This window comes from Elephantulus edwardii, unplaced genomic scaffold (assembly GCF_000299155.1).
Source record: "Elephantulus edwardii isolate Elephantulus edwardi_28Jun2011 unplaced genomic scaffold, EleEdw1.0 scaffold00091, whole genome shotgun sequence".
NCBI lineage: Eukaryota > Metazoa > Chordata > Mammalia > Macroscelidea > Macroscelididae > Elephantulus > Elephantulus edwardii.
In genome coordinates, this window is record NW_006399841.1 from 12,437,872 (window position 1) to 12,461,077 (window position 23,206).

At 40.2% G+C, this 23,206-nt stretch overlaps 1 protein-coding gene across 1 annotated transcript in view; it reads left to right on the forward strand.

Annotated features, from left to right (window-relative positions):
* The window catches only part of CHL1 (cell adhesion molecule L1-like), an 89,064-nt gene that overhangs the window by 11,296 nt on the left and 54,562 nt on the right, over window positions 1-23,206 (forward strand). Inside the window, exons 2-8 of the mRNA XM_006890668.1 lie at window positions 633-738; window positions 1,330-1,517; window positions 10,764-10,886; window positions 12,115-12,285; window positions 13,305-13,352; window positions 16,762-16,879; window positions 22,286-22,470. Coding sequence (XP_006890730.1) covers window positions 633-738; window positions 1,330-1,517; window positions 10,764-10,886; window positions 12,115-12,285; window positions 13,305-13,352; window positions 16,762-16,879; window positions 22,286-22,470 — 939 coding nt within the window. The remainder of the gene's footprint in view (window positions 1-632; window positions 739-1,329; window positions 1,518-10,763; window positions 10,887-12,114; window positions 12,286-13,304; window positions 13,353-16,761; window positions 16,880-22,285; window positions 22,471-23,206) is intronic.

The following is a 23,206-nucleotide window of genomic DNA, read 5'->3' on the forward strand; positions in this document are numbered from 1 at the left end:
TTAACCAGAAGTACAAAGGACCTTTTCCAAGAAAATTACAAAACATTACTACAAGAAACAAAAAGAGATCTTGAAAAGTGGAAGAATATCCCTTTTGAGGTCCCAGCTGAATATTTCCCGTTTTCTTTACCCCTTCCCCCACCCACCAAATTGTGTGACCCTGTCATTTTACACCCACCCATCCTCACCCCCTTGCTCTCACCCTTTTCCCCCTTGGACCCCTACACATGTTTTACTTATTATCTTTTTATTTTTCTAAAAAATAATAGTCTTATGTAGTATTTGTCCTTATGAGACTGAGTTAGTTCACTTGGCCTAAAGCTTTCCAGAAGAGACATATTTGTAAGTTATGATGCCATGAGTGATTTTCCTACTGCTTTAAAATTATTCCATCATTTTGTGTTTAAATAAAATTAGCATATATGGATGCTTGAAATGGTGCAGTGAGGTGCGTTCTTAGATTTAAATAACATAGTACAAAGAGAAGGTTGGCTTTGTTTTATGATTTCTATTCTTGTGGTCTTTTTAACTTGTAATTATATAAGTTGCTTTGAAAGACTTTGCTACACTAAAATTAACTTTGCCCAGTCTCTTATAAACATGTTCTTTAAATGTATACTTTTTCTTTTTAGTTCAACAGGTTCCGACAATTACCAAACAGTCAAAAGTGCAAGTTGCTTTTCCGTTTGATGAGTATTTCCAAATAGAATGTGAAGCTAAAGGCAATCCAGAACCAACGTGAGTATTCTTTCAAATCAGGTCATTCTGTAAGTCTCTGTTGTACTTCATATGAGTTTTTCCTTCTCCTAAAATGTGCTTCTGAAAATCTGCCGGAGGGTCAGCTGTGGGTGGATTTTGCCTCAGCGGTACACAGTTACATTATATGCTAAGGAGCTCTGGTTGCACAGTGGTAAGGAGTTGCTCTGCGTATCCAAAAGTGATTGGTTCAAATCCATCAGTGGCTTCATAAGAGAAAGATGAGCACCCTCCTCCAGGGCTGTTTACAGCCTCTGAAAACTCACTAGAGGGTCGGCTATGAGGTTCTGACCTGACAGTACACAGCACCACCTTTCCAACTGAAGATGTAAAACTTAATAGATAAACAAAAAGAGAACCCGAACAAAGTCTTCATTTTCAGTCCGTGTTGTCAGACCAGTTTTATGACTTATTTTTAGATTCTGAAGAGTCTTGTTTATGTTCTGCAATATTTCCTTGTCTTCTAGTATATCCTGTCAACTTGGTGTTCTATTTGCATGTATGTGTTTATTCTGCTACATTGAGAAGCAGATTAAGGTTTTCCTAATTATTAAGTTTTCTTTTATTTTACAGATTTATGTGGACTAAGGATGACAAAACTTTTGATCTCTCTGACCCTCGGATCATTGTTTCCAATAATTCAGGAACATTCAGAATCCCAAATGAAGGGCACATATCTCACTTTCAAGGAAAATACCGTTGCTTTGCTGAAAATAAACTTGGAATTGCTATGTCGGAAGAAATAGAATTTATAGTTCCCAGTAAGTATTGTAATGGAAATTTGTTTGTAGACATTATATATATATATATATATTCAGTATTTATTTTATATATATATTCAGTATGAACATTGCATAATGGTTTGTCTAAACTATCTGTGAGAAATTATAACATTGAAATGAAAAGAGCAATTAAAAGCAACTTTGAACTCAGGATCAGGAATTTGGATTTGAAATAATATTCAATAAGGAATGTCCATGATTTTTGAGTAAAAACCCACTACTGTGAAAATTATGGCAGAAGGTCAGAAAACTGTACATATTCTCAACTGCAATGAGTTAAGACTCGAAATACAGAATCAAATGGAAAGACAGATATTAGAAGTCTGCTGTAGAGACACTGCATTGGGGTGAAGTCTCATGGTTGCCATGGATACACAAGGAAAGGATAAGAGCTCGGCATATTGCAGAAACAGAAATGACATAATTCAGTATTAGAAACTGCAATTAAAGGATTTTTTAAAACATATTTTCCCCCCTTATCTGAGCCAACCAAGTTGAAGATCTGAACAAAAGCAGGATAATTCTGGCCAAGATCTGCTCGTATTATAATTAAGAGATGGGGATGAGTCTGAGCTTTGTAGTAAGTAATTACTCTATTTTTTTTTCTGCTGCGGTAGAAAAAAGGCAAAATAAATTAGACTTCTTAGCCATCATTTTCCCCTCTCTTCTGAAATTGTTCATCATCTAACAGCTTCTGAAATGATCTCTATATTGAAAAAGATCATAGAGATGTAAAATATCAGGGGCTATTAAAAATGTCCCTAGCTGTGGAAAATTGATCTTTCTTCATCATGTGGAAACTTGGTGATTAGAGCTTTAGAATCTAGATTGTTCATTTCTTCACATTTTCATTACATTCACCTTTAGGGGTTTAGATTTTCCTTTTATTTTTACATGGGTACAGTAACTGAAAATACCCTATTATTGTTCCTTACAAACTTGTATTTCTTATGGAAAATATGGAATTTTTGTCTTTCAGTGATATTACAGTTGACTTTTCTAGAAAAACAAGATTAGAAACAGTATATTCTTTCCATACATTAAACTCATTAAATAAATAGATCTCTTGACATATAACAGGACTTTGTTCAGTTCAAAACGTACAAATCTATACTAAGCTCCCTGTGTTGTACCAGCCACTTTTTCAGTAATTAAGATATAAACCATTTGACATCTGAGCGAGTCTACTAGTGCCCCCATCTCTGTCAGGCTAGAACTGTACTCATGGATTTTTTTCCCCCATTTTTCTGAAGTAGGTCAGGTCTTTGCTCAGAACTGCCTCTAGATTGACTCAAATGTCTGAAAGTTAGCATATGCACGAGCTGTTTGCACCACCGAAGTTTCTGCCTGTTCCTGAGAAAGCCACGCCCTGCAGATCTGAGTAGATGAGCCTAACGGGTACAGAAGCTCTTGTCTACGTGATCACAACCATCGGGAGCGTTGAAATGGTGATAGAAATCTACTTTCATTGTTAAACCCTGTTCACTAGTCCATGCACGGACGAGGCTTCTCCACTCAGCATTTCGAATCTCACTCAGCCTATGCTGTTTCTTGTCTCGGATTTTCTTAGAAAAGGAGCTGGCTTTTTTGTAGGTGTGGTTGTTAAATGCCTCTGAGTGGACTACAATCCCTAGTGACCCTATCCTGTGCCATTGCCGCAGTTTCCGTCACACTCAACCCGTTGCTGTAGTCCCGGTCGCAAGCCATCACTTGTGTATAATAGAATTCACTTGTGTGGAGTGTGCAACTAATGCATTTTTAAGTAATTTAGAGTGCTGTGCACTCATCAGTGTAATTGAGTATTAGAACATGCCTGTCGTTTCGGAAAGACACTCCGTGTCCTTTTGTGGCGGTTGCTCTGGCCCAGCTCCCTGGCCTAGGTAGTTTACTTCTTCCTCTACGCTTTGGGATCTTTCCTACTTGGCTTCTTTGACACAGTGTGCGTTGCAGGCTGTGTTGGTGCATGCTGGCTTCCTCCAGGTTGTATCGCGTGTCAGTCATTTGTTCCTCTTGCTGTGGAATTCTGTTCCATTGTATGGACATGTTAGATTTTCCTTGTCTCTTCGCCAGCTAGGTGGTTCCCCTCTTTGGATTAGTTATGAACAGGGCAGCCATGAACATTCAGCTACATATTCTGTGAACTTTAAGGCGTTAAGTTGTCTGTTGTTTAAGAGACCATTTGACCGTCTTGTGTTCGCTAGACCCACTGCTCTGTAGTCAGCTCCAAGCTCCCTATCAGCTTTCCAAGGCTGGGAATCTCTGTAGGGGGATAATGCCTATCTCCACAGAGACACAGTGAGCAGCGGAACGTTGAACTCTCCCTGCCTCCAGAGTGCCTTATGTTTGGATTAGGATCCTTGAAAAAGGAGAGATACCAGATGACCACGTTTACCTTCTCTGTATTGCTTTGGAGATGCTGCAAGTATGCTTAATACTAGTGGTTAGTTCATTGAGTCACTGGATAGAGAATGAAAGGATTAATAAAATAATAATAAAATGATTTCAACATGATATTAAAATAAGAATGGAGGGCTTTGCAGTATCGTCTTCTGTGCCATTGAAAACCAGTTAGAATTACTTACGTGCTAGAATTCTTGTACAGAGTTTCCCAACATACACCCTCGTTTTTTACCGGTGAGATTTGGGGCTAGCAGTGCATCCTGGGTAGGTTACAGTACTGGGTGCTTATTTCTCCCCCTAATTTATGCAAACTAACCCAAGACAATCAATTTGTTCACTCGAGAGTGCAACAGAGAACTTAGAGTTTAATTAAGGCCAAGGAGTTGTTCTCATCTGTCAGAGAATGTGAATGGCTCTGCTGAAACGTGCTGAACTGAACATCCTTGCTTTGTGTGAATTCATTACCAGCTCCTGGACTGAAAGGCAGTCTTAGTTCTCGTTGGTTCCAAATGGATTAATGGGGTGCCCTACAGGAAGTGGGAATCAATTAAATCTTTTTACAGGCGGAAACTGGAGTTGGGGCTGATACAGCGTGCGAGCTCAGTAGCATGCATTCAGGATGACGCCTCCAGCCCTCAGCCATTTGCCAAGCACATTCAAGTGCTGTGTAAGGCGTCAAACGCTCACGAGGCCAGTCTTGTAAACAGAGCAAGAAGTCAAAGCAGATGAAGCTCTTTGGCATCAGAAAGTCAGCGCATCAATGGGAAGGGGCCATCAGTGCACTGAGCGAACAGAGATTCTTTATGAAGTAGACCACGTTCCTACCCCTGACCCCCTCCTCTCCTCCTTGAAGAAAGGTTACTTAAATATTTGTATGAAAGTATGAATATTTGTGCCAAAGTATGAAAGTTGCTAAGTCATAGGCAACAAGGAATAAAATCGGCACCAGAAGAGAACACGTTATCTCTTTGTTGCTTCTTGGGGTGTGACAGCTCGCACCAGCAGAGCCAAGCTGCTGGAGTAACAGCCGACTTGGATGGGATACTTTGTATGTACCTGACAATATTATCATTTAGTATCATTTTATTTAAAATTTGGTACAAGGGATTGAAGTTTTTGTTGCAAACTTCTCTGTTGATAGAATGTTCCTTCAAAATACGGTGGCAAATCAAAGGAATGTCGTTACCTTACACAAAAGACAAAAATAATCGCTTGCAGTTGCAGTTAGTATCTTACAGATGTCAAAGCTACAAGTCTAAATTCAGGGTTCCCACAGGGCATGTGCTTTCTCCAAAGTCTCTAAGGAAATCCTTTTCTAGTTCTCCAAGATTCTGGTAGCCTGTGTATTCCTTGATGTCTGTTAGTTCAATATCTGTCTGTCTAATATCTCTCTCTCTCCTATATCTATGTATCTAGCTATCTATCTGTCTGTCTATCTATCTACTATGTGTCTGTCTGCCTGTCTCTCTATCTACCTACCTACCTGTGTGGTACTTATGTGTGACCAGATGCTAACACAAAGGTCGTGACTCTAACCTGCCTGGTAGCTCCAGGCCTCACTATCTGCTTCTATAAAGATTGTTGCTGTTTGGTGACATTGAGTTGACCATGACTCATAAAGATCCTGTCAACAACAGATCTGACCTTTACCCATTCTTCTACCATCCTCACAATCACACTCACACTACACTCATAACTGCAATTTCGTTTTCTTCCTTTTCTTTCTTTTTTTTTCCTGTGTAGTTTTAAAAGCATTGTATCTATCTGTCCAGTTAAGTAACACAAATGCCTATTCCCATAGAGAGGGAGCTCTGGTGGCCTAGTGGTAAGAAGCTGTGCTGCAATCCAAAGGAACACAGTTCAAACTCACGAGCTGCTCTGTGAGAGAATGATGGGCAGTGTCCTCCGTGTGAGTTTCTGCTCCGGAAACCCACTGGAGGGTCAATTATGAGTCAGTTGTGGCACACACCAACAACATCCACGTAGGAACAGTTGGTGTAAGTCATTGGTTCTCACTCAGAAAACATTGCCATCAAGTAGAAACCAACTCTTAGCTGACCCTCCAGGGGTTGTTGAGAAGCTATAAGTTGCATGTCAAGAGATTGTCCATCTTTCTCTCATGGAGCGGCTGGTAGATTTGAACAGCTTGCCTTTGGGCCAACAGTTCAACTCTTTACCCACTAGGCACCAGAGCTCTAATACTGTATTTGAGTTAAGGTAGATTATTATTGAGTTACAGGAATGAAATTTCACTTTCTAGTATAGTACTGGACTCCCTAATGGTTTCAAAATTGGAGAATGAAGTCTGAGAGTAGCTGACAAATGAATGTTCTTTATGGTTTATTTCCCAATAACTTCAACTAATAGATATATAAATATTCTTCCATGTTTCCAGATATTAATTTCACCTGTAGTTAAAAGCTGTCTGAGAGATCTATGGCATCTGATTGGTAGACAAATAGTGGACTTGTAAATGTTATTTTACTTTATTGATTCCTCTAAAGTCAATTGAACGCCATGATTATATGGAGTTTGTGCTTTATAATCGAGATGTAATGAATGCGGTGATACGTCACCTTTGTGGCAGCTCTCTCTCGTTGAATCGTTAGATTTTTCATACCTTCTGGAGGTGCTGATCTCCAACTTGGGAATGAAATGTCTCATTCATTAACCACATTATAAATCAACTAGAAAACTATGTATTTATATCCTTGTTGAGTGCTGTTGAGTCCTTTCTGATTCATAGGGTGAGGCCGAACTCTCCTGGGGGGCTTCTGAAGCTGTAATCTTTTAGGGAGCATCAGATAACCAGATAGCTTCTCCTTGGGAAACGCCTAGTTTAAAACCTCCTTTGCAGTTAAGCACTTAAACACGGCTGCTTTGTGTTCATAATAAGAGGGCAAAGTTTACTTGTTTTGTTGTGGTTCTGAGTTACCATTGAGTCAGAATCGACCCATAGCTGACTCTCCAGCGAGTTTTCGGAGGCAGTTAATTGCACAGGAGGAGAATGTCCATCCTTCTCCCATGGAGCAGCCAGTGGATTTGAACCGTGTGCCTTTGGAATTGCCTTGCAGCTTCTTATCACTAGGCCACCAGAGCGCCCTTGTTTTAAGAGAGGATTGTATATTCTTACCATGTTATAATCTCTATTTCTCTTAATCTCTTATCTCCAAGGACTTTTCTAGCTGAGCACAAACATAGCTAATAACCACCTAACAACACAGCTAGTTGACATTGATTGCACTTCAGTTTGAGTTACAGCACATGCTACTGGACAAGAAATTTGAGCTTTGCGTATGTGTTAGTTTTTAACCTAAACGTGTTAGGTTTTTTTATTGCATCTTTTACTGCAAAAAGACTTTCACTCCTCTTCAAAACCACAGTTTTACCAAATAGCCGGCAAGGTAATTTAATCTAAAAAGGGTTGATACAGTAAATGTATTAAATATGCTTTTCCATCTTTTTATGGAAACCAGTTGCCACCTGTAGCAAAAGTGTGATTGAAGGATGGATTCCATTCCAAGCATGTATTGCAGTCGACCAGGAGAACTGCTCAAATACCAAATCTCATAAGATGAAAACAACAAAAAAGCCTAGAAAAGGACCCTGAAATTGTATGGGGCTGTCATGTGACTCTAAGTAGACCTGAAGTCCTCCTCCTGAACCAGCAAAGATCTGCAGTAATCGTGCTGCCCGTTGCAATATTAAGTCTGGAAAAGTCCTTGAATTTAGACTAAAAGCAATTCCCGGTGAGCAGCTGGTGCATCCATAAGCAAAATGTCAGCAAATCCCCTCAACCTTTAAGGAGGTAAAGGGGAGGGTTCAGGAACAGAAGGGAATACAAACTCAGAAAATAGACAGAACTTCTTACGAAGACATTTGATGGTAGATGACTTTATCTTAAGACTGCCATGACTTAAGAAAGAAATACAGAAATGAACTACAAAAAAAAAATATTCTTTGACCTTCACCAGAGACGGGAGATGGTGAGAGAAGAGAAAGTAAGCTGGGAGTTAGATAGTAGATACATAGTAAGCTGGGTGAAGGGAAAGGCTGTATAAAAAGAAAAGGTAATTAGCAAAATGTTAACTAAAGGAAAGGAAGGCACACAAATATGCTCAAGAGGTATAGACCACAGTACACTATGTATGCAACCCGGGTTACCTTTAACAACAAACACAAATTGAAATGGATATGCAGGCATACAGCAAAGACAAACAGCTATGGGTAAGTGAAAGGGACCCATGATCACCGGTAGCATGGGTAGATGAGAGTTCAATAGGTGTATTTATCAGTGTGCTATAAATAGATACATAGAGACAGTACAGCCAACTACAATCAGTATTACTTAAACCTCTTTTTTTAAAAGAAAAATTTTTATTTTAATTGTCATTTTAACAAAAGTTTACAGAAAAGTTAGATTTTAATTCATTCATTGTTGCATATTTTACCCCCTCCCTGCCTTCCCCCTCCCCAAACTGACTTTTTTCCCACTATTTTATTTACAAAATTCTAATACAGATTTGAACAAATTCTTTCAATTTCCCTCTCCCCCCATCAGATTGTATAATCCAATGATTAATCCCCTCGTTCCCCTGTACATCCACTAACCACAACCAAATGTTCTGAGGGGATAGGCCATTAGGACAACAGTTTCAGGAGACATCAACTTCAGCTTGGCATAATATTTTCCAAATGAAAGAAGTTCTACACTCTCCACTGGGGAGTAGAGACTGGGGACGTAAAGCCTAATAGTGGCCCAGTGATGGTGAAATCATTGGTCTTCCTGTCTGGAGCAAAGAGTGGAGAAAATCAAATTTGCAGGAAACGAGTAAGTCCCTAACATTCGTGGACCTCATGATCCCCAACCTCTACAACCTTGAGACCAGAAGAACTAGCTGGTGCCCAGGTACCAAAGCTATCCATTCGGATAAGGATCACAGTAGAACAACTTGAATAGACTTAGAGATGAATGTAGAGCCAAACTCAAAGACACCATAATGACTGGGCTTATTGGCCTGGCAGAAGCTGGTAGAACTCCCGAGACTATGGGACTCAGCCACCCTTTGTGCCTGGAATTGAAATCACCCCTATGGCACAGCTTTGAGCACACAAGAGCTGGATCACTGAGGTGGGTACTAACACCACTGAGGTACTCAGCCCTTGGAGCACTCGGCCACACAGGACCACAATCTCAGCCGCTTCCCAAGGCTAAAACCTGGAGGGTGGTAAGAGGAATGGTGGAAGGACGAATGAAAGCAGGAGCCACAGCGGGGCAGAGGAAAGAGTGACGGTAAAATGTAGAACTGAAAGCAATATAATACCTATGAATGGTTGACTTGACTCCGGTTCTGCTCTATAAACTTTAAATAATGATTTTTAAAATGTGTGAAAGCATATTTTAAAAAATAAGTATTATAAATAGCATTTTAAATCCTTCCCTTCCCTAAGCAAAGATCTCTGGTGGTGCATTAGTTAAGCATTTGGCTTTTTGCTGCTGTTGGGAGGCACAGACTACTACCAGTTCTGTGAGCTCTGGAGGCCTTGTGGTAAGGAGTTGCATTGCCAATCTAAGGACAAAACGGATTCAGTCCACCAGCTAGCCGCTTGGTTGGAGTAAGATGGACAGTCATCTCCTGAGTGATTTGCAGCCTCTGAAATCCCACTGGAGGGTCGATCAGCTATGAGTCGGTCCCTCTCAATAGCAGTGAATAATTAGCTGTCCAGGGGAAAGACAGGGCAGTCTGCTTTCATAAAGATAACAGCCCAGAAGTCTGGGAGGCAGTTGTGTGTGTGCTGCTGGGTCACTTTGAGGTAGAAGTGACTTTGATGGCTGTAGATTTTGCTTTAAGACCCTGTATAATTCTGTAATGCAAATTCCTGAACAAGTCTTTACATTGACAGACTGTCACAGCTCTCCGCAGTAGTAGTGACTGGTGAGTTCAAATATTCTCACCTTTGGGGAAAAAGCTGAGAAACCACTGCTAACCACTGTCCCACCAGAAAACCCAGCAACAAAGCTAAAAGGCTCATCATATTCGGATAGGATAGCTCTTTAATGTCCTCAGAAACACTTTTCTGTAAATCTTGAACACTGATGTTAGAGTTCATATTTTCCTGGATTCTGGCTTGTATTCCCATCGTAACTGCAGTGCTCTTGTTAAAGATTGGCTGCAGCGTGGGAAGGAAACAATAGTGTCCCGTATTGGAAAGTCTCATTTCCTACATCAATATCATTTCATTTAAAATGCCATTTACTGGAAATCATTCCAGTGTGAATGGCTTCTTTGGAACTTAAAATGGTCCTATTGGCTTTTCATTGTCTTCTTCCTTCTATCCTCATGTGGCATTTGGATATTTAGCTTGGTAAATGTTCTGAGCGGAATATTTGACAATTACATTCAAAGGCTTCGCAATAAAGCAAGAGATAGAGCACATATAGCTGCCTAAGGATGAAATCACAGTGCGAGGTAATAAAGAAGAAGTCGAATCAATCAAGATATTTTAAAAAAGACAACCAGGTGGTCCACCGTGTGCATATTTGCCTTGAGAGACATGCACAAGCATGTCGGTACCTTGTTGACATCACTTACCAAGCGTATGTTGTTGGTAACATAAAGGGCAGAGATGTCTTACAAATTCTGGGATCATGTAAACCATATTCTTAAATGCATTTGTCTCTGTAGGGGAGACGTGAGAACCAGGATTTGGAGTGTCGACTTAGTTAAGCGGGCTAATTTTAAAAAGGAATCATTAAGTTAGTGCATATGAAATTTTTAAAGTTCATTTTTAAAATGATGTCTTTGCATGTTTTATTTATACCAGGTGTTCCAAAATTCCCAAAAGAAAAAATAGACCCTCTGGATGTGGAGGAGGGAGACCCGATTGTTCTCCAGTGCAACCCCCCAAAAGGCCTGCCCCCTTTACACATTTATTGGATGAATATTGGTAAGTGGTGGTCTGTTCCAGCAACAGGAGGGCATTTTCATTTCATGCAGCACAGCAGATGGCACAGCGAAAAAAACTGATATGTATTTTTACTGTGAGACCAAATGAATGTTTTTAAGAAAAATTAGATCTGCGTGTAGTCCTACATCGACACTGATGAACATACATGAAAACACTAAAATATCACTAAATATAAGCCTTGATTCCACTGCACTATAGAGAGCGGAGGCTGCCCCCCCCAGAGGAGTCTTATCTTTGATGAAAAACATTCTGTATTACAAATGTATCTTAGCTTTGGCATGGAAGGCACATTAAAGGAGAAAATAGCTGGTGACTATGATGCTGGTTTTATATTTTATGTTAATTATGTTAACAGTATTTTTTATGTTAATGATGCCATTGAATGCTTTAGTTATACCAGGTGTTCCAGAATTCCCAAAAGAAAATAATGGGCCCTCTGGATGTGGAGGAGGGAGACCCACTTGTTCTCTGCTGCAATCCCCCCAAACGCCTCCCCCCTTCACACATTTATTGTAAATAAATCTGCTTAAATACAGAGAAGAGAATTTTACTGTTTTGTTTAATTTGTAGAAAAATTTTAATCACACTACTGACTTGAAATCCCAGCTTATTTTCAAATCCCATCCCTGGCTTATGTCTTAGCAGTACTTTGTAAATATTTTCTCATTTTGATTCATGAGAAAAATTATAGTATTTCCACAGTTTTCAAAAGAAAGAAATGAAGCTGCTCCTAGTGGAAGCCAGAAAGTCACAGGATCTAGTCACCCCAAAAATTCCATGGCTGCACCCAGAGCAGAGAGATTAACACCTTAGATTCAGTTTTTGAGGAAACTCTGCTTTAAAGCAGTAAGATCCTCAGAAATGAATAATTATCGTTCAACTGTTAATTGAATTGACCAGCTTTCAGATATGCGCATGCTGACAGGAGGACCTACCCTAGATATCCAGACAGTGAGGAGAGGTGCCCTTTCCCAGTGGGCAACCTCTATGAACATCCTTAGTGAATGTTTACAGACATGATTCCAGCGTTAGTTTATCTTCCCCTCTTCTTGCTTATCTTCTGTTTTTATAATAAGTTCAGATTTGGAGGGAAATTAAGAGCAGATTAGAAATGAAAAAATGAAATTAAAGGCAGGAAAATTAACAGGAGACCAAGCACGATATGGGGACAATATCTGCCTTTGACGATGCGATGTTTCTTTTCCAGAGTTAGAACACATCACCCAAGACAAAAGAGTGTACATGAGCCAGAAGGGGGATCTGTACTTTGCGAACGTGGAGGAGAAAGACAGCCGCAATGATTACTGCTGCTTTGCTGCCTTTCCAAGATTAAGGACCATTGTGCAGAAAATGCCAATGAAACTAACCGTTAACAGTTGTAAGTCCAAATTATTTATCATTCCATCATGGACGCAGAATGCAAATGTGTCTGTAATTTCGTTTTGGCTAGAGCCACTTGGAGCTGGCTTCCTATTTTTCTGCCATTGTGTAGTTCAACTCTAGAGACTTCATCCAGATGAAAGAGACATCTGCAGCTGCAGATTTGCAGTAGCTCTGTCTCAGGCAGCCAGAAAATCAAATCTCAGTTCACAGTGCAAACGCATTTCGTTTGACGTCTGCTCAGCCGCTTTGAGCGGACAAAATATACAATGAAATTGCCAAGTTTGGTAAGGAGTGTCAGCATCGATTAACCGTTGATCTTGGATAACCTAGCAAGCTGGGGATGGCTGGGAGGAGGGTATAACAGAAAAGAGTTCAAAAGATGGAGCATTACCATTTTTATCATAGCAAGCCCATTTGACCAGCTTCCTTTGCAACTCAAATTGGCAGAGTTCTCTGAATTACTGCTCTTCTCTTCTTGGTAATGCAGATGTCTGTCTGCGTGCCCAAATGGGGAAAAGTAATTAGTTAGAGGAAGAAGCCCAAGAGTCAGAGGGCGAAGATAAGCCCTATAGCTCATCAACTAAATCCTTGGCTTGGGTATAGTTGAATGCTGCCTCTGAAAACCTGCTAGAGAGTCAGCTGTGGGTCGGTTCCGATCGACAGCATACACCAACAAGAATAGTGCAGAGTTGGCATTCCCATCTCATTGTCTGATTTGATCTGTAGTTGTTCATTGTTACGTGTAGATCCATAACGCCAGGGCTTGACTAGAGCCTTTTGTTGTGGTAACATTCTCATTTGGACGTTCATTTCTGGATTCCTTCCTGCGTAATCCAAATTAAGTTCCTAAGAGATGTTTTCCAGTTACACCCACAAGACAATGCTCTAGTAAAGCACTCTTTGATCTCATTGTATAAGTTTTCTAAGAGAAAAAGAAGGCTTCTCATTCTGTATTGATGTCAACATCTACCATTATGTTTGCATTTTGCTTCCCTCCATCTTTTCTCATTTCAGTAAAGCATGCTAATGACTCGAGTTCACCCACAGAAATTGGTTCCAAGGGTAAGTGGAACACATGCAAAAGTGTTAACTCTTCTTCTCACCTTTAGTACCTCGTTGTCATCCCAGAATTTGGACTTCTTCCTTTAATGCTTGTGTGAGGTTATTGAGATACTAAGAGTTCCTATTACAGAAAGGACCTTATCGGGGAGCTCTGGTGGCCTAGTGGCAAGAAGCTGCACTGCAATCCCAGAGGCATGCAGTTTGAGTCCACCAGATGCTTTGCTGGAGAAGGAGTGACAATCTCTTCCTGTACCAGTCAGATCCGATTTGACTGTACACACACACAAAATAATAAAATAAAATTCAAGAAATTTCAAAAAAAGGAAGGACCTTATCATAAATAATTCTCTTGTTCACCCCCTCTTAAATAAACTCTGTTTTTATATAGCATATATAATACTTATAAAAGAGATATGTAATATGAGTTGTTGTTATGTGTTGTGTAATGGCCTGTGACTCATAGTGACCCTATGTACAACAGCCCTAAACCCTGCTCTATCCTGTACCAATCTTATTGTCTCTGACACACCTACCCCCATTATCCCAGTGAAGGAATCAATCCATCTCATCGAGGGTCTTCCTCTCATGCGCTGTCCCTCCACCCTCCCAAGCATGACGTCCCTCTCCAACAACTGGTACCTCCTTGCAACATTTCCAAAATATGTCAGACGAAGCTTTCAAATCCTTGCCTCCGAGGAGCAGCCTGGCTTCACCCTTTCCAGGACAAACTTGTTTGTTCTCCTAGCAGTCCATGGTATATTCAGTACTCCTCTCCAGCATCAAAGCTCAAAGGCATCAACTCTACTATCATCCCTAGTCATGCGAGTAGGATTAGGGGAGTTTAATAGATACCCCATGCAAGGCTTTTCTGAGATATTTGATATTTGACTGTGCATTGTGACTCTCTGAGAAAGAAACCAGTAATGCAACATTCTCCAAGCTCATTTGTCCATGAAAATGCTCAACTCTTTGGCTTGGAGTATCTACCTGACATTTACCAAAAGTAAATATTTACCCAAGTAAACCTCAATCATACAGTAGGCTAGCTTTCATCAGTGAGAGGAAACATTAACATGACTGCCAAAAAATGCTCTTTATATCATTTAGATTAGGTGGCTAATAATCTAGCAAATCAGCAGGGTTGGGTGACTGTTCCTCTGGTGACCCTCAATTTGAAGATGAATTGCTTCAATATATATTCCCAAGACAGTTTTCCTTGAGATCCAGAACTCAGTTGTACACATACACACACACATGAACAAGAAACTCAAGTGTAATAGTTCATACATGTTGGATTAAATTATCAGCAATTTCAATCCACCGGTTTCTCCAGGAGAAAGATAAACAGTCTCTTAAAGATTTAGAACGTCACAACCCTGGGTGGTGGCTGTGAGTCAGAATAACTTGACGGCAGTGGGTAAAATGTCTGTGTCTGTGGATACGTTAATGTTTATGGATATGTATTGGGAAGACATGCAGCTTAGGTGCTCCTTCTAGGCAAGGCTGGTGAAATTCCATCTCACGTACTTAGGACATGTTGTCAGAAGAGGCCAGACCTTGGGAAAAGACACCGTGCTAGGAACAGTAAAGAGTTAATGAAAGGAACAAAGGCCCTCAAATGAAATAGAATGACAGAGAGACTGTGACAATTTGCTTGAGTGTGGTGGAGATTATGTGGCTGGTACAGGACAGGACAGGTTCAGATCTGTTGCTCTCAGGGCTGCCCTAAGGGTAATAGTTAACTCCAGAGCACCCCCACTATAACTACAACACCCCCACTCTACAGACATGCACACAAACAATAGAGTTATAGATAGAGATATTGATCGATATAGATAATAGATGATACAGAGATAGAGATATATTTAGATATATAAATATGAAACTTTTTTAGTTATATATAGAAATATTTTTAATACTATGTTATATATAAATATAATATGTAATATAAATATATATAAAATTCCACAGCAGTGAATGAAACTCATGCACAGAGTACTGCTGAACACGACCTTTAGATAAATGCACCCTCCTACACGAGCCGCAGTGAGGTGCACCTCCTTTCCGGGGTCTTGCCTCTCTCTCCTGTAGGAGGATAGAAGGCCACCTATTTTGTTGTCTTTTCATATTTGTGTCAAGTCACATTGACTGGGAAATACAATCTGGGTGGACATTTGTAAAAGGAAATAAAAATTTAGAGTGAAAATTGAAATCTACTTTGCCATTGTTTTGGAACCGTCTTTAGAGCTTAAGAAATGGAACATGTTTATAGGCAGTTGCTAAGAATTCTTGATAATCATTCTCTACCTCAGCGCTTCTTTGTGAAGGTCTGAGATTGTAAGTTGAGGTTCCTGACGAGCTGCAGGTTCTAGATGTCCACTATAGACTTCCTCGTGATAGCATTTCTGCATGAAGAGTCTAGCAAACTTCATTTTAGCAGCAGCTCTACCTAATAGTCACAGAAACAAAACCACCTGTTACTGAGCTGATGCCAACTCACAGTGGCCCCTGCAGAACAGAGAAGAACTACCTGCAGGGGTTTTTGGGTGTTATTTAAATGAAAAATTTTGTTATTTCCATTTTTTTTATTACTTCAAATATCAATGAGTTTACAAATCCTACTGGTTTCTCATACAATCATTCATAGACATCATAGACATTTTGTTCTAGAATGTTAATTCCCATTGATCTAAGTAATTAATTAACTGCAAGGTCTTGGTCAATCCCTCTGTAGCTTGATTTTCACATATGTACATAACCCTATAACCAATTGGTATATTTTTTTTAAGATGGTATTTTTCAACTGGTAGCTTTTGGTAATTAACATAGTGCTTCGTGTTTAAGGCCACGATTCACAAAAGCAGACCGCCCCATCTTTCTCCAAGTGCTTGGTGAGTTTGGACTATAGACCTTTTGGGTCTCAGCTGGGTGATTAATCATTGCTCCACGAGGACTCAATGTATAATAAACCTAAGCATATGCGATTACAGGAGCACACACACTGAGAGCCATAAAACAGGACCAGGAATGATTAAAGTGCAGAATCTAAAATCATAAGCTCTCAATTAATTTAAGGGGTACATCAGGAAATTAATTGTCTAGAACAATATTTGAACTTCAGAATTAGAAGATGTGGGATAGTCATTACCTTCATAAAGCTTGGTGCTACACTTGGCTACAGCATCTTTGTGCCAGACCCAAGCTTCATATTAAGAAAGAGAAGGGAACTATTTACGTGGAAGAAATATTTATGTACACACACTCACATGTACATACACTCACATGTACACACACTCCCATAATGCACACATACAGATGGTTTGAGTATACTTCAAGGAAGATTTAGTGTCAGGCGACTTTAATTCTGTTAGCTTGATGATACCTGAGATTGTCCTTTTATGTTTTGTAGCAAATTTGATCAAGCAAAGAAAACCCAGACTGCTGTTGCCTCCTGTGGAGACTTCCAGCTCCGCTGTCATCATCCTCAGAGGGGACACCCTGCTGCTCGAGTGTTTTGCTGAAGGCCTGTGAGTAACGTGGCTCCCCTGCTCGTGACTTTGCTCTGCTGGTTCTGCAGAGGGCGAGACACTGGTTCACAGTGTGACTGTGAACACATTCAAAATATTATTCCATGAGGAAAAAAGTCCTGTTACTATATTCCGGAAGGAAAAAATTGCTACTTCCTTCTGTCAACTTTAGGCTGGAATTTAGGCTGATTTGCATTCAGGTTCCTCTGCCGATCTGTGGTGATGCTGGCGGAGGAGATAATGACAGCATTCGCCCAGGCTCCGACAGAGGGATGCCACCCTGAGAACAGAAAGTGGTCAGCCGCCAGCCCAGAATATTTTCTAAAATCTGAGCTCTATTGTTTTTCCCACTTCCCCTTGCCGTGCAGCCAGCTATGTTTAATCAAGTTGTGAGAGCTCAGCTCATAATATATCTTACCCTCCTGCTCTGTGCCTTAAAGGAGGTCCAACCAACGTTCTAGAGTTCGTTCGTTACCAATGTGTGCATTATCACCTCTTTCTTCACACCTATAAGCTACTTTGGCAAAGGTCTCAATAAAAGCCCAAAGGACCTCTACTTATTCACCTCTTGATATTGGTACCGTAAGGCCAGTAAGCAAGGACTCGACCCTCTTATACAGCATTTGGTCTCACTGGGACATCTCTTTCTACCCCGATGTTATCTGCACATTAGGAATTCTTGGCTTAATGTCTTCTACCTGGTAGTCAGTGTTAGATAAAGATTTCTTATTCATGAAGGGTGATGCCAGAGCACAGGGAAGAAGCAACCACCAGCTTCTTCTAATGCAGAGGGATAGGGGAAGATTTATTCTATCCAGGCGTCTAGACACAGAATTGGTGGTGTTATGGACTGTCCAGTTGGAACCAACTCGTAGCTGACCCTCCAGCAGGTTTTCAGAGGCAGTTGATCACATGCATGGAGCTTGCCTGTCTTTCTTCTTTGGAGCAGTTGGTGGATTTGAACAGCATTCCTTTGGGTTGGCAGCACAGCTCTTTACACCTAAGCCACCAGAGCTCTGGTAGAGACAGGACTAGAACTTGACGATACTTTTTATTCTTAATATATTCTGCAGAGCTGATCCTAAATTGGATCATGAAGGGGGAAAAATCATTTTACAACCAGTAAACTTTGTGAATTTCTCTTTTCATCTAGCAAAACTATGTGGCTGCTTGTCTGTCTTACATTCCCACTATGCAATAACATAAATCAATGTAAGTTATGTGTACGGTGGCCTAATGGCAAGGAGTTGTGCTGTTAACCTAAAGACAGGTGATCCAGTCTGCTTGCCAGGTAGATGTCTTCCAAATTTCCTGTCCCTGACTGGTGAGAACATCCAGAGTCGCATCTATTAACTGCTATCCCATGGATTCATGGGGCCTTATTTTTTTTTCCAATCTCTTCAAGAACTTGAACTTCTTCCTTTATCACTATTGCTTACTTGTCATATGCTACTTCCTGGCATTTTTCAGTGTTGATCAATTCATTCTGCTATGTATTCCCTCCATCTTCTTTTAATGCTTCTTGGATCATTCAAGATTTTGCCCATTGCATCTCTCAGTAGTGCAACGCAACACTTCAATTATTTGTTTTTCAGTTTGGTTTGAGAAATACTGAATGAATTACTTTTATTCTGACACCAGCTCTTTGCACATTCCATTATAATACTTTGCTTTGTCTTCTTGAGTTGCCCTTTGAAATATTCTGTTCATCTTTTTTACTTCAGCATTTATTCCCTTTGTTTTGACTTCTCAACACTCTAATGAAATTTTCAGAGTCCCCTCTGGTATATATTTTGGTCTTTTTAGTCTCCTATCTTTGTGACGATCTTTTCCTTTGTGGCATCCCACAATTCATCTGGTCTTAAATCTTTAGTGCCTCAAACCTTTTGTTGGGGTCATTTTTACTTTCCTTTTTAAAAATTTTACTTTTAGTCGAGATGGGCTCATGGTCATATTTTGGATCTTGTGAACTTGTTGAATTTTCTTTGTCATCGATTTGAGCTTGCACATGAGTATATGAGTGACTCGTGTTCTCTTCCACAGTCTGCACCCGGCCTCGTTTTGACTGCTGATATAGTCATTCTGATTCCTTCACAGTCCTTTGGGTGAGGCCTATGTGTAGAGCTACTGTCGGTGTTTTTAAAAAGAATATTTGCTCTGAATACGTCATTGATTGTACAAAACTCAATCATTCAAACTCCAGCCTCATTTCTCATCCCAACTTCATCATTTCCAACTACCAACACTTTCAAATATACAAACCAACTTTGACAGTCTGAAATTGACCAAACACGTAGTTAAGAAGCATTCATATTAACAGGTGACTGAAATGCAAGTTGAAATCCAAGTAGAAAGCTTGATTGTTGTAGTTGGAAATGCATCTGTAGAGAACAGTTTTTCAGATGCATTTTGTAAGCACAGTTAAGGCATGCTTATCTTGCTTATGAGGCATTTCATCTCTGTCACAGGGCTGGAAATTGGAAAAGAGTTTTTTTTTTAATTCTGTAGGAAGATGTGTGATAGGTGTAGAGCCTTCCACCAGCTCTAACCTGTAAGCAGGAGCTTTGAAGGAGTGAAGCAATGTGGAATTGTTTATTAAGTAAACATGAGTAAGTTCGTGCCTACGTTGTTTACTGGGTAATCCCATACTACCTACCTGGAACATCTTCTCGGCCTCCAAGGTCACCATCATCAGATTCAGCGCCGTGTCAATGGAGGAATTTTTTTGCAAGGTCCAGAGCAGCTTGTAACTTGGCAGATTGCCATCTTGACAGATGGAGGGGAAAGTAAGCAGTTGAGAGAGCTGGTTCTGCATCCTGTTACGCGGTGTGCTCGTTAAGCCAGCGGCTAAGGCACACTGACAACTGCATCTCTGGACGTTGTTGTCATCTCCTGAGGCGATGGATGGGCCATAGGCTCTGGGTGGTGCAAACAGTGTGCGCTTAACCAAACTTAGGAGATGGTTTGAATCCACACAGGAGCTCCTCAGACGGTTGCTCAAGTGAACTGCTTCCTTTAAAATGGCAACAAAGAAGGCTCCTCAGTGGAGCAGTTCTGATCTAACGCGTGATCTCTGTTAGCTGGAGTTTTCTTGACATAAATGAACAATTGAAGTTTGGTTTCTACTGGTAGCCTAGTGAAATATACAGTAGTTTCTCTGGATTAAAAAATAGATATGAGTCTAAGCGGAGAGAGGAAGTGAGAAAAATGTTACTTCTCAGATGGCAGATAAATATAAATTAAAGGGCCTTCATCTTGACCTCTTATATATCCTTTTCATAATTAGCAATTATGTCATCCATTGCTTACTAATAAACATGGTTTGAGATAATAGTAGACACAAATAGTTTGAGCTGACGATTCTACTGGTAAATAATTAACTGATTGTTTGATTTTGAGAACATGAAAGTACATTTCCAAGAATAATGGTCAAAAAAGACAGTGCTTGAAAAACACAAGTGATCTAAATTATATGACATACTGAACTTAGATAACTATATAGAGAGGAATGTGTATTAAGGATATGAGGGACATATGGGAAAGAGTAAGAAAAACTAAATACATATGAGTTACTCAGCTTTCTGTAAAATAGAATGGAAAATTTTGAGAGAGATTAATATTAATGTTTGGATAACATGATGAACATAATGTGGTTAAACTCCTAAGTGTGAAGATAACAGAAATGGCAAATATTTCACTATGTAAATTCTCTCTCTCTCTCTCTCTCTCTCTCTCTCTCTCTCTCACACACACACACACACATGATTAAATTGTATGACAAATTTAACTTCTAATAGTCAAGTATTACAACAGTGGCTTTACAAAATTAACTTTTTGAAGCTTTATCTAATGGTAATAATGTCCACCTTTAGCATATATTCAATACCATTCAATAATGGTGAAAAGGAAAAGAATTAGCAGAATATGATTAGAAAGAACAAGCACCAGCAATAAAGAGAGCAAAGTTAAGTCTTCATCTGCTCATTAAGCCTGATTTGTAAGAGAGAAAATTCATCCATTAGTTAAAAATCAACCATCAATGCTTTCTACATAATTTTAAACTCTCAAGAGTCTTAAAGGTTGCCAATTCTTCTCTTGTCCAAATTCCAGATTAAAATTGAGCTGGCTTGAATCCATTCTATCTCGCTAAGAATAAACAGGGATCTGCGTGTTTGTAAATGACAAGGTTGTTTCTGCTCTTGTCTGTCCTGATTTGGGTAATCTGTTCTCGCAAGGATCTCAGCAAGGGAGATTTGATCCACGGGATGCATCCTGGGTAGCAGCACTGGACCCCAGTGTGTCCCCCAGTGGGTTCCCCTGAGGTCCAGCCAGCGTGTGACTCCCTCCCTCCTCAGCTTTATTAGGATGAAAGGGCTAACACAGTCTCCTTCACTGACTGCTCCATCTACTTTACCATAATATCCCCCCTCATATACGACACGTGGCTGCTACTTATGGCTCTCCAAAGCCACCCACACGGAGATGTTCACTCTTTAAAAATACCTTGCAATGCGATTTCTTAGGGCACTGGATTTCTTTCCTCATGGTGCTGTAACAGAAATATCACTAGTAGGTGGTTTTAGAGAGTGAAAGTTCATTTTCACACAGCTCTGGAGACTGAAATCCCCAGTCAGAATCTTGACTGCATCAGGGCCTCTGTGATCCTGTCTTCTCAGCTTTGGTGTCTCCTCATGTTCCGATGGTTCGTGGCATTCCTTGGTACTAGTGTCTCCCTCTGTCCCGCTCTGCTCTCTCGTTTTTCTCTCCCACTCTCCCACTCTCTCTCTCTCCCTCTCTCCTTCTCTGCTCTCTCCTTTTTCTCTCCCTCTCTCCCACTCTCTCTCTCCCTCTCTACTCTCTCCTTTTTCTCTCCCACTTTCTCTCTCCCCCCCATCTCCTCTCTCCCCCCTTCTCTCTTTCCCTGTCTCTCTCTGTGTGTATATATTAAAAAAAAAGTTAGAATTAGGATCCACCATACTCTGATATGACTTCATAAATGTAGCAAAATAAAACCCTCATTTCCCAGCATGGCCATATTTATAGGTACACAGATTAGTTTCAGCACATCAGGGTAGGCATGGGGACAACTGAATGCATGACAAGCTCCAAGTTACCCTTCTTTCATGCAGCCATAACTGTTCACCACTTGTACGTTGATTGTCCTCTCACAAAGGGCACACAGAAGACCACAGAGGGAACCGACCCCCAAGGAACTTGTAATGAAAGAGACTCAGTGGAGTTCTAAAGATCACTATGGCTGGTGGTATGCTCTGTCATGCCTCTTATTAACTAGTTGAACCCCAAATATATCCATTAAAACAGCTTAGTAGTGAATGAGTCCTGATGACTTTTTACACTTTTTTCTTTTTGTTTTTTTTAAAAGTAATTTCGTTTGTTTATCTTCAGGCCAACTCCAGAGATTGAATGGAGCAAAGTGGGTGGTGATTTACCAAAAGGAGATGAAACTAAAGATGATACTGTCAAAATACTGAAGATAGAAAACGTCTCCTACCATGACAAAGGAACATACCGCTGCACAGCCAGTAATTTTCTGGGAACAGCTAGTCACGATTTTCATGTTAAAGTGGAAGGTACGTTCTCCATGGTGATTTCTTTGGAAAATAATTTCTATATGAAGTGGGTCTTACTTCTAATGTATATATGTTAATACAGATGGGACATGGACTGACAAAAGAACAGACATATATGTTGTCTTGGAGAAGTGCAGCCAGCATGCTCCTTGTAGGCAAAGATGACAAAGCTTTGGCTCATATATTTGGGGCATACTGTTAGGAGAAGGTATTCTTCGGAAAGGGACATCATGCATGGAAATGTTGGAGGTAGACAAAAGAGAGGAAGACTCTCAAACAGGCGGATTAACACCATGATTGCGGCAATGGGCTCAAGTGTGTGAGAAATAATGAGGACAGCACAGGATAGTTCAGATCTGCTGGTCAGAGGGTCACCATGAGTCATACTCGACAGCACCTAACAACAGCCACTGGAGGGGGGGGGGTGGCTTCAACTTTAAATTGCATATATAGTGAGTAAATCTTCAGTGAACTCAGGATATGCTTCACCTTATAAAGTCATATATAAGGGACAAATAAATGCCAAGGACAGATCGCTTGCTAGTCATTAAACCCAATCTCTCTTGTGTCTTCATCATGTCAGGACTGATTTTATCATTAGGCATATGCTGCATTAAATCAAATCATAAAAAAACAAATGAGTGTTACCATGAAAGGCATGTTCTTGTGAAGGGTCCGGAAAATTCTGAGATTTTTTCCCCCCACACTTTTACTTTGGATCAAGTTCTCACGCTTC